The sequence below is a fragment of the Nothoprocta perdicaria genome, unplaced genomic scaffold (genome assembly GCF_003342845.1).
Source record: "Nothoprocta perdicaria isolate Ctin4 unplaced genomic scaffold, notPer1 scaffold_14, whole genome shotgun sequence".
In the NCBI taxonomy this organism is placed as follows: domain Eukaryota; kingdom Metazoa; phylum Chordata; class Aves; order Tinamiformes; family Tinamidae; genus Nothoprocta; species Nothoprocta perdicaria.
The window spans coordinates 3,421,848-3,434,318 of NW_020454538.1; the positions used below are offsets into that span (position 1 = coordinate 3,421,848).

Here is a 12,471-nt window from a genome sequence, read left to right on the forward strand (position 1 = left end):
CATACTTATATACAGTTATACCCTAGGCAAGGCAGAAACCCCATGAAAGCTCTGTGAATTGAACTCAAAACAGTCCCAAAGAGCTGACCCAGCTGTGTGTGTTCTAGTTCATCTACTGAAAACAGCACAATTATCTTGGTTGTCCATCTGGGCTGAAATTTCCTGCTTCCCAGCGCTCATCAGAATCTATAGCACACTCTAACAACACAACTATATCACCTACAGCTAGTTTAGTAACTACATAGAGTTGCATAAATGCATCTGCCCAGTTTTAAAAACCCTCTTTTGAAGCTCAGGACAATATGCTGTGTCTGTTAAAATAAACAGGAAAAACTATCCTGGAGGGTTCTCTTTCTAGCTCTGTTCTGCTAAGTGATGCATATGTCTCATTTCACTCAGAAAGTGAGGATATTTCTCTCAGACACATGAGATCTAAGAAATCAGAATCTCTAAACACATTTTCAAATGGAAATTATTACCTGTTTAATTAATAACAAATATGATGTCCCAGTATGAAGCCAAGAAAGGGAATCTGTCCGTACTACTTTCTCTTTTTCATTGAAGAAATTTGATTTTTTAAAGCTTTCAGATCTCTTTTGCCTCTTATGTCCACATCACAGGGGTTCTCCTTTTAAAGGTTTATGGTTCAAGGCCTCCTGCATTTTTGCAGAGTTATTGAAGTAATGACATTCTTATTCACTGTTCTGCTCCCAGCAGGGAGCATCAAGGTGACATCCATACAAATAAAAGAAAAATCAGAGTAATCTGCAGGTTCAGAATTCCTACCTCTCCCCACTCCAGTGGGTGCCCACATGTCAACAGCACACACCTTGAGTGAAAAAGGGTGCAAAACTCATATTTGCTTTGCAAAACTCACATTTGGTTTTGTTTACTAGTTTGACTGACTCATCTCTGCTAGGAGGGAATCTTGCAATACCCAGCTCCTGCCGCTGTCTCTTGCTACAACCTTTGGTAAACCATGTTAAGGACTGCAAGTCAAGTAGGGACCAATATTCTTTTTCTTCTACAGATAGATTGCCTGAAGATTATGGATCTTGGAATTTTGGCCGGTGCACATACAATTTCTTCTAAAGGAGAACATGTCCTGCATCAGAGTTTGCCTGTGATGTGGAATGTGGATAGAGTCACAACATGCACCCTCAAATGCTGGAGCATTGCTATGAACACTAGTTTAAACACAGCTTTTGATACCAGTATAGTGTGCCCTGTACACAATATCCTTATAAAACTATTGTCCTGCACTATAGAATTAAAAAAAAAAATCCTTCTAATTCTTTTCCACACCACATTCATGATTCTTCTCGTTTACTATGAAGTAACACAGAGATTAAACCATATTTGGGGTGGCAGAAGAATAAATGAATTTAGTTCAAAACCAGATGCCCTCTGCAAAGAGAATAAGGTTTTTAGCTATCTTTCAGATCTTCAAGGATCCACTCAGTTATCATTATTGTATCATAACCATAAAAGAGACTTGATATGCCACAAAAAATTGTCCTAAGATTTTTTCACCATGTTCTATTTATGAAGTCAGTTGCCTCTGTATAGTACAACTTTTCACAGGAGCAGGCCAGCTGTTTTCCTAACATCAGGACAAATTAAGATTAGCAATACATGCCACATCTGGGCCTCTCTTTTCTAAAGCACAAATCTGCAACTTCTTCCACAACTGTCCATAGAAGCACCTTACTGAACTGATTTCAACAGAACAGCCATCGTGTCAGTGGTTAGCGATGGTATTTCTTTACCATTAAAGGAAGCAACTTTTGTCTAACCTGTAAATGAGAATTCTGTGACATTATATGCTACAGAATCTCTGTTTTAATGCAGTTATGTGCCAAGAGATACTCATACAAAGGAAATTTAGGCTCCTTCTATAGTCAAGGAATGAAGTGAGGTTTTAACTTACACGTTCTGAAGTGACTCCTGGAAGACCCCAGCTCTATGAAATCACTTTGTAGGGAGCCTAGCTCCTAATGTACCTACCTATATTGGATACTTAGCAGTTGTTGAGAGAGAACAACCCTCTACATTTTTCAATATGTTTTTGATTCATCAGGAGATATTTACTGCTATTAACAACACATCTCCGACATCATATTGTGTAGTTTTCCACACTGGCCTACATGTAGATACTACAAAATAAAAAGCCCCTGACTTATGACCTGTCGAAATAAAAGGCAGACTGACCAAGAGCAGGTTAATGAACCTTCCATAGTCTGAAGCAGGCAACACAGCAGCTCCAGAGCAGTCCATTGCAGTAACTGTCCCTACCAGGTTTCCTCCTCACAGCCCTCAAGCTCCCATGGGAGGTCTAGCTAATCACAGGCAGTACAAAGGAAGAGGATGAGACACAGACTAAACCACAGGGGCTAAGTACATTACCTAAAGCATATCTGAGAGGATCTCGCACATCACTTTGAGCTGGCTGCTTTAAGAGTTTGAAAGGAAAATAATTTAAAATGAGGTTTCATATAGGATAAGTGGGAAGCCTTAAATAATAGGGTCTGATTCGCATGTACAATAAGGAATTAATGGCTAAGAACCAAGCTGTGGAGGCTAGATTAAAATAGTTTAAGATTTCCCTATGTCCTGGTGCTTAATGCTTCCTATCAGTGAGTTCCACAGCTTCGGAGAAAAATTGGTGGGCTATCATTAGGTTGTCTGGTTCTGGACTAGAATACTCGGGTATAAACTTGCCATGAAAAATTACTTCTTTATAGTTCAGCAATATGCTGAGAATAAATTAGAATTTTTTAAAACCCAAGGATTCTTTGTAAAGAATGCATAGGAAAAACAATTATTAATAAATCCTACAAAACATTACTTAAGAGCATAAAACAATGCTAACAATGAAGATTTTTATATAGATACAGTGAAAGCTACAGGTACATATAAAAACGTAACCAAAAGCACACTATTTCTTAAAAGCTGTTAATAATCACTCAGCACCAGAACAACACATTCAGAATTACCTAAAGAATCAGTCCTCTTCTGTCACATATAGTTTTCTTCTTATTTAAAGCAGGACTATGTCCCTGATCACTGAATTTGATACCATTTTTCCTACAATAGCACCAGATTTTACATGCCAAATACTACTATCTTTATCTGCCATCCCATGTTATCCCATATTTTAATGAATAAAATAAGCATCCAACTAATAAAGTCACTTTTTTTTTTTTTTTTCAAGTTGAAATGAAGCCTCTACATGCTTACTAGGAGACTGCAACATTGCAATTAGGAGAGCTAACAGTTAAAAACTCTGCATATAACCAGAAGTTAAAAAAATCCCAGAGGAGCAGAAAAGCCAGCAAGTGCTTAGAAAGAATGACAGAACTACTAAGGTGATTTTGAAATCAGATAAACAAAAAAAAATCATAAATCAAAAGTAGATGGGAAATTTCTATTCTCTGCCCTGTAACTCAAGAACGAGATAATATTTATTTTTAGTTTTTGAGAAATTCAAATGTAACAAATTCAAATTTAATAAAAGAAGATATTGTTTTGCAAAGTCTGTAATAAAACACATTTCCAGAAAAGGCTAGAAGAGCCACCCACATAACATCTATGGATTTCATTAAGAAGTTAAAAAAAAATAATTGCAGTGATGTGGGGGGAAGACTTTTAAGTCTCATATCTCAGAACTTAGGCTCACCTCGATAATCACAGAGAGCAAGGTGAAAATTTATAGATGAAAAGGTTCTGTCTACAAAGCTGACACCTTCCTCCTAAAACCTCTGCTCCTGACCACACTTGGAACCGGGCAGATGTTGGATCCAATTCTTCTTAGAAATCTCTGTTCCCTACGCTGACATCCTGTATTTATATACATATATTTTTAGATACTACAAGCCCAACTTGTTGCTTAACTGATGCACAGTTTCCCACCAAAGAACACAAATTCTAGTGGAAATAGTGCCTATTAAATTGTCATACAAAAAAAAAGAAGCAGCTTAAGATAATTTTGTACCTTTTGTACATTTTCCAAGTCTCTCTTGAATCTGCATGTATGAGGATTCTTAACACTATAAAAGCTGTAGTTTAAGATATATCAGGCATGTATAGATGTTACCTGAGTGTACATTAAGCTACTCCTTTCAGTTTCCTTAAGAAGGCCATGACATTTTAACATTTAAACTACAAAAATCAGCTAAATGGTGAGATTTATATTTTGTTGGTGACTATATCACAAAGAACAGGAAACTGCAAAGAATTTTCACATAGACACAAAGTGCTTTATAACCAAGTTAAAAGGTGATCTGTAAAAAACATTTTTATGAAGTTTTTAATATATAAAGTATCACTTGTGCTGAATAATCCATATAAATGAACATTTTAAAATCTGCTACATGACAAATGGCCTTTTCAGCTGTCATCTATAAGCATATTAACCATGTTGAGCAAGAAGGATATGGTTTTGCTAAGGCACAGCAGCCCTAGAAATGGTGTTGGTTGGGCTCTTTGGACAGCAAAGAGCAGCACTGGGCTAGGAGAGGAGCTCTGAGGAGCTCACACTGACTTGTAAAACAGCAACATGACCTGAGATGTTTCCTTCTGCCTACGGTGAAACAAAAGCCCATGGCTGCCCTGTGAACGAAAAATCTGATTCTCCTCTCAAGCAGAGGGAAAAGCATCTATATTTTCCTTCTATTTCCCCATTACCAAGCCAAGGATAAAAGTTAACTCTTTTGCTAGAATTAATAGCTCTGAGCAGATCTTCAACCATAAACTGGGGCTGTGGGCAAAGCAATAAACATTCACTTGAAAATCCCAGATATTAGTCACAGAAGAGACCAGGGTTAAAACAATTCTTTAATTTCTCGAGAAACAGATGAAGGGATATAGGATTTACTTCCAGAACTAAACAAAACCACTGCACGTAGCAGCAGCACTAAGGAGCTGACTGAGTGTATTTGGCTGAAGCTATGAATTAGTCAGTTGGTCTTTGTTTTGAACAAAACTAAAAAAAACTAATATCACTTAATAAAGTATTAATATTTGAATCCCTACACCCTTTATAAAAACGCCCCTGGGCTCTTCTCATGCGTGACTAAAGCCAAGACTTCCAACAAAAGAGCAACTTGAGATTTGTCAAGTGACTTGGTCAGAAAATTATCCAGGCCACCTAATCCAGTGCTTGTTCCTGGCATGGCCAGGGGTCCGTCTTGCTAATTCAGCTTTCTGTGCAGAAGCAACCTGCATTTACAGCTCAGCAACTCAGAAATCATTAGACTGATTAAAGTGTTTGTTCTTGGACAGAGACATATCAAACCTGCAACATCCATTGCTACAAAATATATATATATGGTGAGACCAAGAATAAGATTTTGTCTTTTCCTCTTGCATACTGGCTGCTCTTCCTTATATGATCATTTCCTTATATCTGGCCTGTCGCTGAACCTGTTTCTTTAATTAGGTTCTGGCCACGCTGAGCAGCAAAGCTGTGTTTGTGGCACAGGTCCAGTGCTGCAGGAACAACAAATGGGTGAGAAAGGAGAGCGGCTGGATCCACGCCAAATTACTCAATGTTTCTGTAGACCTGTTCAATTTAATTTGCATGTTGTTGGAATATTACCATCTTTAATGACCGAAAGCTTGCTGAGAAGCCCATGTAGCATCATAAAGACATCAGAGAGCGTCTGTATTATTTTCAGCTTACAAAGCAGTAATTTTAATAGGTATCTATACAGCAGGTTTTCCATAAGTTGCCAGTATCCTTAATTCATACAAAATTTCCATGGATCTGCAACTGTACCAATGTTTTAAACGGAAAATAACTGCAGTTGTCCATCTGAGTTCACTGAGCACCGTTATGCTTTAATAAACACCATAAATTTTTCCTTCGGCTGCTCCCGTGTGCCTTGATCACACTTCAGAAGGGCCTTTGTTATCATCTGCCTGCAGGAAATGCTGTATGGAGGTTTGGTGAATTGCATCAGACAGGTAAAAGCTGCTCCTTGAATAATTTATATGTCAGCCGCTTCTTTTCAGTAAGCAACTTGGCCAGCAGCTGCAAAATAGCATCTAACAAAGATGTGGACAATATGGAAGGAGTCTGAAGAAATCATTTTCGCTCCTCATCAGTGTCATGTGAACTGCACAGATTTGAGCACTGATGCCAGTAACAAACCCACAGTGCTACCATAAATATCATAAATCATAAATATCATAAATATCACATTTATTGCTGCCTCCCTTCTCTTCTGTAAAATTAATTCTAGGCATCTGATTGATTTTTTTTTTTTTTATTGTCAGCAGCCTGAGCTGTGAGGCTGTTATTTGAATTAAAAGGTGAACAAACACAAAGAGGAGGAGGAGGCTGCCAGTTGTCTGAAGAGCCATCGCTCTGTTGTGCTGGAACCTGGTGTTCGCTGGTGAGACCTCTGTGATTGATCTTCATGAAGATGTAACCTGATTTCCTTTCACTAATTTCCAGATGGAATATCATATGTGCAAACAGGAGCTGAAAAGCTACTGCTTATTAGCTGCACAAAAGCCGAAGCTATAGATACTGCTGGATCAGATGTTGCTCACATTAGAACAATTTACAAATACGCAAATTGTATGTAGCTCTACCACTGAAGAAGGCTCTAAACAGACCTGTAAATTAATGTTAAAAACTGAAAGACCTGTGTCTAACCAAATAGGGGCTAACAGCTAACATTTTGTGTCATTACCTTGGAAATTAAAAATAAATAAATAAAAGACAAAATGTTAGCTGTTTGCTACTATTTACCTGTCTTCTACAAGAAACCATCTCTGATAATTGTAAATAAGGGAATATTTCATTCCAGAATATATATAAAAGCAATTTCTCTTTGATATGTTGTTCAAAGTGAAAACCCTGTTTCCAAAATTAGAAGTTCTAATAGGAAAAAAAAATACTTATAGGGAGATGAAGATACAAGGAAAGCTAGTAACGTGCTATCTTTGGAATGAGTATGGTCTGATGTGATGATAATAGCAGACATTGTATTTCTCCTTGTGGAAGCACTCCTGTGAATTCCCACTGCTACAACAACAGCACTGATTCTGCATGCACTTCCTTTTAACAATATTTTCCAAGTGCTTTACAAAGGATCTTAGGATCACGACCATGATTGCAGCACTGCACTGAGACCTCAGTGATGCCCGTGGATCCTGAACTAGCCTCTGTTCAGGGGAGTGTCCACAGGATGCCCAATGCTCTTGTGCTTTCTGACAAGCCTGGTTCTTCAGTTTATCTCCTAAATATTACAGCAAGGAGCCATTAAAGGTCCTCCTTTAGCAAGTCATACAGTTGTTAACAGCTGGCAGGAGATCAAAATCCCAGTTTAAAGTGGTCTGCCTTTTAAATGTCCTTGCAGCCTTGGTCTTTCCAAGCTGTGATATTAAACACTAGTAAGAATAAGAAGCAAAGGCATGATACTCATGTGTCCTGTGCAGCACTTATGCTTCTGCAATGCAAGGGAATTCAGCATGAAAAACATCATGTGTTGCCTCCTTAGCCACACACTCTATAAAAGAGCAACCACAAAGAGCAATCACCATAAAATTTTCTGTTGAGAGAAGGAAACATCCCCCAACATTTGCAGACATGGCAATAGCTGCCAAAAGCTTCAGGTCCCTTCAAGAAGAATTTGGTGGGGGGGCTCTGCACATTTGCCTTCAGAGCATCTTTCTTTCATGGCAAATAGTGATGCTGACTGATTGCCTGCACCTCCGCTCCATACATTACTGTGGGAAAGTTGGGCCTCAGTATTCCTGCTGGGGGTGTGTGAAGTCCATACATTACTGTGGGAAAGTTGGGCCTCAGTATTCCTGCTGGGGGTGTGTGAAGCTCCAGGATGCTCTGTGATCTCTCACCCAGCTACCACAGTCATGACACAAGAGAGTCGTCATGACCTAACTTTTCTTCAGGAAAGGAAAGCCATCTACACAAGATGAAAAAAAATGTTCATTTATTTTGCTTGGGCACTGGTTTCCTGATTCCTGTTTTTTTTTCCCAGCCCGTTGAATGTTCAATTACCATTATACAATACACTCAAAATACAGGAAGGATATGATCAGTGGGCTTGATTTCAAAGATCCTGAACTACCACTGAACTAGATCTGACAGAGTTTAAATGGCCCCAAGGGTAATTCATCATGTCAAGAGAGATTTACAAAAAAAGCCCATTTTAGCACAAAGCTATAACTTTGAATATATAATACCCTCTTACAAGTCCTTGCTTGTTAAAACTCAGAGACATATACAGTATTTCCTCAGCTGCTTAAAATGACAGAAAGACGTTCATTTCAATGTGTTTTTCTTAATTTTAAAATTAAACATTTTTCAGTCATTAATCACTTACCTGGCTGTTAAAGTTGGAGAAATGACAACAGAGGTAAAAATCTCAACCATAGCCATTTTACACAGATCAGCTGCAGATCCTACAAAAGAAAGTGATCTGCTTTTAATTTAAAGCATGCAAAGGGAAAACATACTTTAATAGAAGAATGTCATAGCAATAAAAGATGTTCAAAGATTTTAAAGATTTTGAACTATTAGCATTGACCGTACTAGCAGAGTCAATTGATATAATATATTAAACAGATCATAAGATTAATAAACTAAATACTTAGATGTTCATTTTAAAACAGAAAGCAATAATATACATTTAGAAGTTAACTGTAGTTTAATTTAACTGAAGTCTGGCCAGGAGCTAAGAACTTCCGTTTTATAAAAAGTGTTGAATTTCCAAAATGATCTTGCTTTAAATTTGAATTCAAATCAACCTAAAAATGAATTAAATGATGGAAAAAAGCTCGAAACATTTTTTTTCAAAACTTCTTGTTAACCACATTAGAAGGGGAGATCCCCTGCTGATGAGATGTCCATGCCCAATTGTGAATTTAGCCCAAATTCATATCTTGTTTTCGGGTGCAAATGACATATGTCAGATTGATTCAATACATCAGAAATAGGGACTCTCTGATATAGAAAGTAAGTAGAGATATTTCTGTCAAGGTCAAACAGAAACATTTTTAGTGATCATGAAAATAAAACTATAAAATTGAGTAGTTCATCCACATACATACATATATCACATATGTATTACGTACGTATACATGTAGAATACTATTATGCATTTTTCATGAAACACTGAAAATAAAATACAATGTAACTTTCAAAAGGAATTTTTTTTTCTAATATATGTTTCTTGAAAGTTATAATTTATATATTTTAAAAGAAAATATTTAAATCTTTTTCTGGTTGATTTTGATGCAACTTTTGTATGTTTAACTGAAACAGCATATTTTTTGGAAAAGTATTCTGATTCTGTTTTGCTGAAATACAATCCTTTTAAACAGTCCTTTAAAAAATTAGTCTTACAATCCTTCTTTTTTTAAATCATTTCTTATTATTACCATGATAAAATAATAGACTGGACAGATATTGCTTTCCCATGTGACCCTGGTGGATATAATTATTTTCCCAGTATATTTGGAGCGTACAAACCAGCAAGCTGCCAGAGAAGAGTTCTCCCAAGTAACTGTAATAGCTTTCAGGTTTACTAATACCTTAGGAAAATACATAACTTATTCTACAGATTTAGCTAGAGTTGAATCATGTCTGAAATATCACACTGCACATTCCTGGAGACTATTGAACTGGGAAATACTCAGTAAGAAAAAAAATCCAGCAGATTTTCATCAGGTTTGTCCTCCTCCTCTTCTTTGAGCTTGCAATGAAGCACTGTAATGTTATTATTGTGGGTTGTGCCACAGGCACGTGCAGATTTTGGCAGACTATCCCGTGATAGCATTGCCTCAGCCCTGAGCTCCTTGGACAGATGGCTGGAAGTGCAGGATGTGCCCGAGGAGTCAGGGTCATCGCTCCTGCTGCGCTGCCCGCTCAGCAGGGCTCGCCGGGGCAGCAGAAACCCAGGAAAAGTGAGCACCATCCAGCCCGCAGAACCACCATTACGAATGGTTACTTCTCATAATTTACTATATATATAGTTTGCATCCATACCTATGTATATCTATATACCTATCCATACCTAGAGCTACCGCAGAGCAGGATGACACTGTTTATTTGCACCTTGGAAAGCTAAGATATCTCATTCAACTTGCCTTTTAAAAGGAAATTCATCATGCATTCCTTTGAGATTATGGAACTATTTGCCTAGGAGCATCAAAAATGGACAGATAGATATGTGGACAGGTATGGATGTAGGTATGTATGCAGGTAGATGGTTTTTTACCTTGAACAACAAAATTGACAGCCTGCCTCTCTGCTTGGGTCCGCAGTTTGTAATCCTGTGCGTTGATATTAGCCAGTGGTCTCTTACGGCCCATTATGGAAACCACATAACCTTGAGAGATTTATATAAACATTAGCATTTCTTTCAATGACTAAAAATTAGGATTAAGAAATTCTTTTGTAATATGTTATATGTTTTTGCAGTTACTCAATGCAATTTAATATTTTAATATGGTTAGTGGAAACGGAGCTTTTAAAAACCACTTTGATGTTGTATGGTTATTTCATTGAGAGAACGTTCAGATCTCTCTGATATCCTCAGTTGATCAGAGACAGCACAAGATGCAGCTTGTTCACACTTTTGGAAGTAATTTTGGAGACCATGCCCCTCTTTCAAATCTGTCGGAAACAGTTTCAAAATTCTTGGCCAGGTAGGGGACCAGCAAGCAAAGACAGGCAAACAGCGCAAATGCAAAGCATTTTGCTTTAGGAAATCAGGCTAAAAAGTGATGCTTAACAGTAAAGAACTCTTTGAAAAGTGTAATTTTTATTCACACTGCAAGCTAACATCATGTAGGTGTACAGGCAGACTGGATCCAGCACCATCCAACTCCCTCCCTCCCAGTGTCAGAGCTCAAAGGAGGCAGAAAGGAAGGGCAGGAGCGAATGCTGATGACAGCTACGCACGTTGAAAATTCCAGCTATTGCTAGGAAAAAAAAAGGTGCAATGATTTGCTCAGGTTTGAGAGCAAAAAGTACAAGACAGAGCAAACAGCTAAAAAGCCTTGGAACCATCCTTAAGATATCCTTTCACCAACTCCATGTGAATTGTTGTCTTAGATTCTCCAGAGAACCATATTGCCATCACTACACAGCAAAAACAGATACTGTTTCAATCTGGCAACATGCAAATCTCTCCAGATCTTTCTAACCTTTGCAAGGTATCACCTGAACTAAGAATTTTGTATTAATAAGCACAGATCTCGGGCCATTAGTGTGCTGTGGTATTTACATGCAACAGGTGCTTAACATGTAATCTGCTATTTTACACTCTCACTGCAATTTCTGACAAATTGTTGCTTTGCAGAAAGTAGCTTTAGAAATGAGTGCCTCGCACTGAAAACCTCATGTGACAAGAAGGCTTTTCTTGCCAAGTACCAGAGATAAAAAGTGCCTGCAGTAAATATAACTACCTGGAAAGAAGTAGCTATGGATTTAACAACCTCCTCCTCTTGGAGTTAAAAGAGGACCAACTTGTTTCTACAGGAAGTTATATAATGTTATAGCTTACTAGATCTTTTCCCCTGTCCTTTAAAGACCTGAATTTTGGCTGAGCTGAACCTGTCTTCATTATTATGACACAGTACTGATGAGTAAGCAGAAATACGCTTAAAGACATTGACTTACCTTTATTTCGACATTGTTCAATGGTCATCTTCGTAAATTCATGAACTTTCTTGTATTTTTGCATAAAACTATCTATAAAGTGACTGGCTTGAAGAGAAGTAGTTCCGAGGCATTCAGCAAGTCGTTCCTTACCTGGTGTATAATAAAGCAATACAGATATCCACCAATCTATTACTACATAAAAGGTAGCACCCTTATATTCCACAACTAGTGGACTATTATTAATCTATTTATTTCTACAAAAGAGTATGGATTTGACACACTACAACATATTTCAAAAAAGCAAGTACTTGACTTTTTATACTTTAAGCCTGACTGGTTTACTGAACAGTTAGGGGTTAAGCACGTTCTGAAAATCCTAACTATATTTTATACTTATAATGTGCTTTATACCTTTCTTGTATATAGAATACCGCCTGTGGTTTTAAGTATCATTTACTAATTAAGTGCTGAAATTTACAGAATGATGAAGAACTTGAGGCCAATTTTAAATAAACAGAAATGTGAATAAAAGTCTGGGGAAAAAAAGGCAATGTGGCCAATTGAGTTTGGTAAAAAGTTTTGCATAGGGTGAAAAAAAGTCATAGAAAAGCTGTATGGCCAAAGTAATCAGACAAATTGGTCTGGTCTTAGAAAGGTGTTAGGGAGTTTCAGTTAAACAGATTTCAAACCGTCATGTGCCTAAAATTTTGGACCTTAAACTGGATTCAAGTTTTAAGATATAAGTGTTGAAAAAGGAAGAACAGAAGTGTTTGGATACAGGAATAATAGCTGCTGGACAAGGTATAGATGCACAATATAAGTTATATTGT

General features: G+C 37.4%; 1 protein-coding gene across 1 annotated transcript in view; it reads right to left on the reverse strand.

Moving 5' to 3' along the window:
• Window positions 1–12,471, reverse strand: part of POLN (DNA polymerase nu) — a 79,905-nt gene that overhangs the window by 13,395 nt on the left and 54,039 nt on the right. The window contains exons 20-22 of the mRNA XM_026034060.1: window positions 11,660–11,791; window positions 10,254–10,364; window positions 8,358–8,436 (exon numbers count right to left, since the gene is read on the reverse strand). Of these exons, the coding sequence (XP_025889845.1) occupies window positions 8,358–8,436; window positions 10,254–10,364; window positions 11,660–11,791 (322 nt within the window). The remainder of the gene's footprint in view (window positions 1–8,357; window positions 8,437–10,253; window positions 10,365–11,659; window positions 11,792–12,471) is intronic.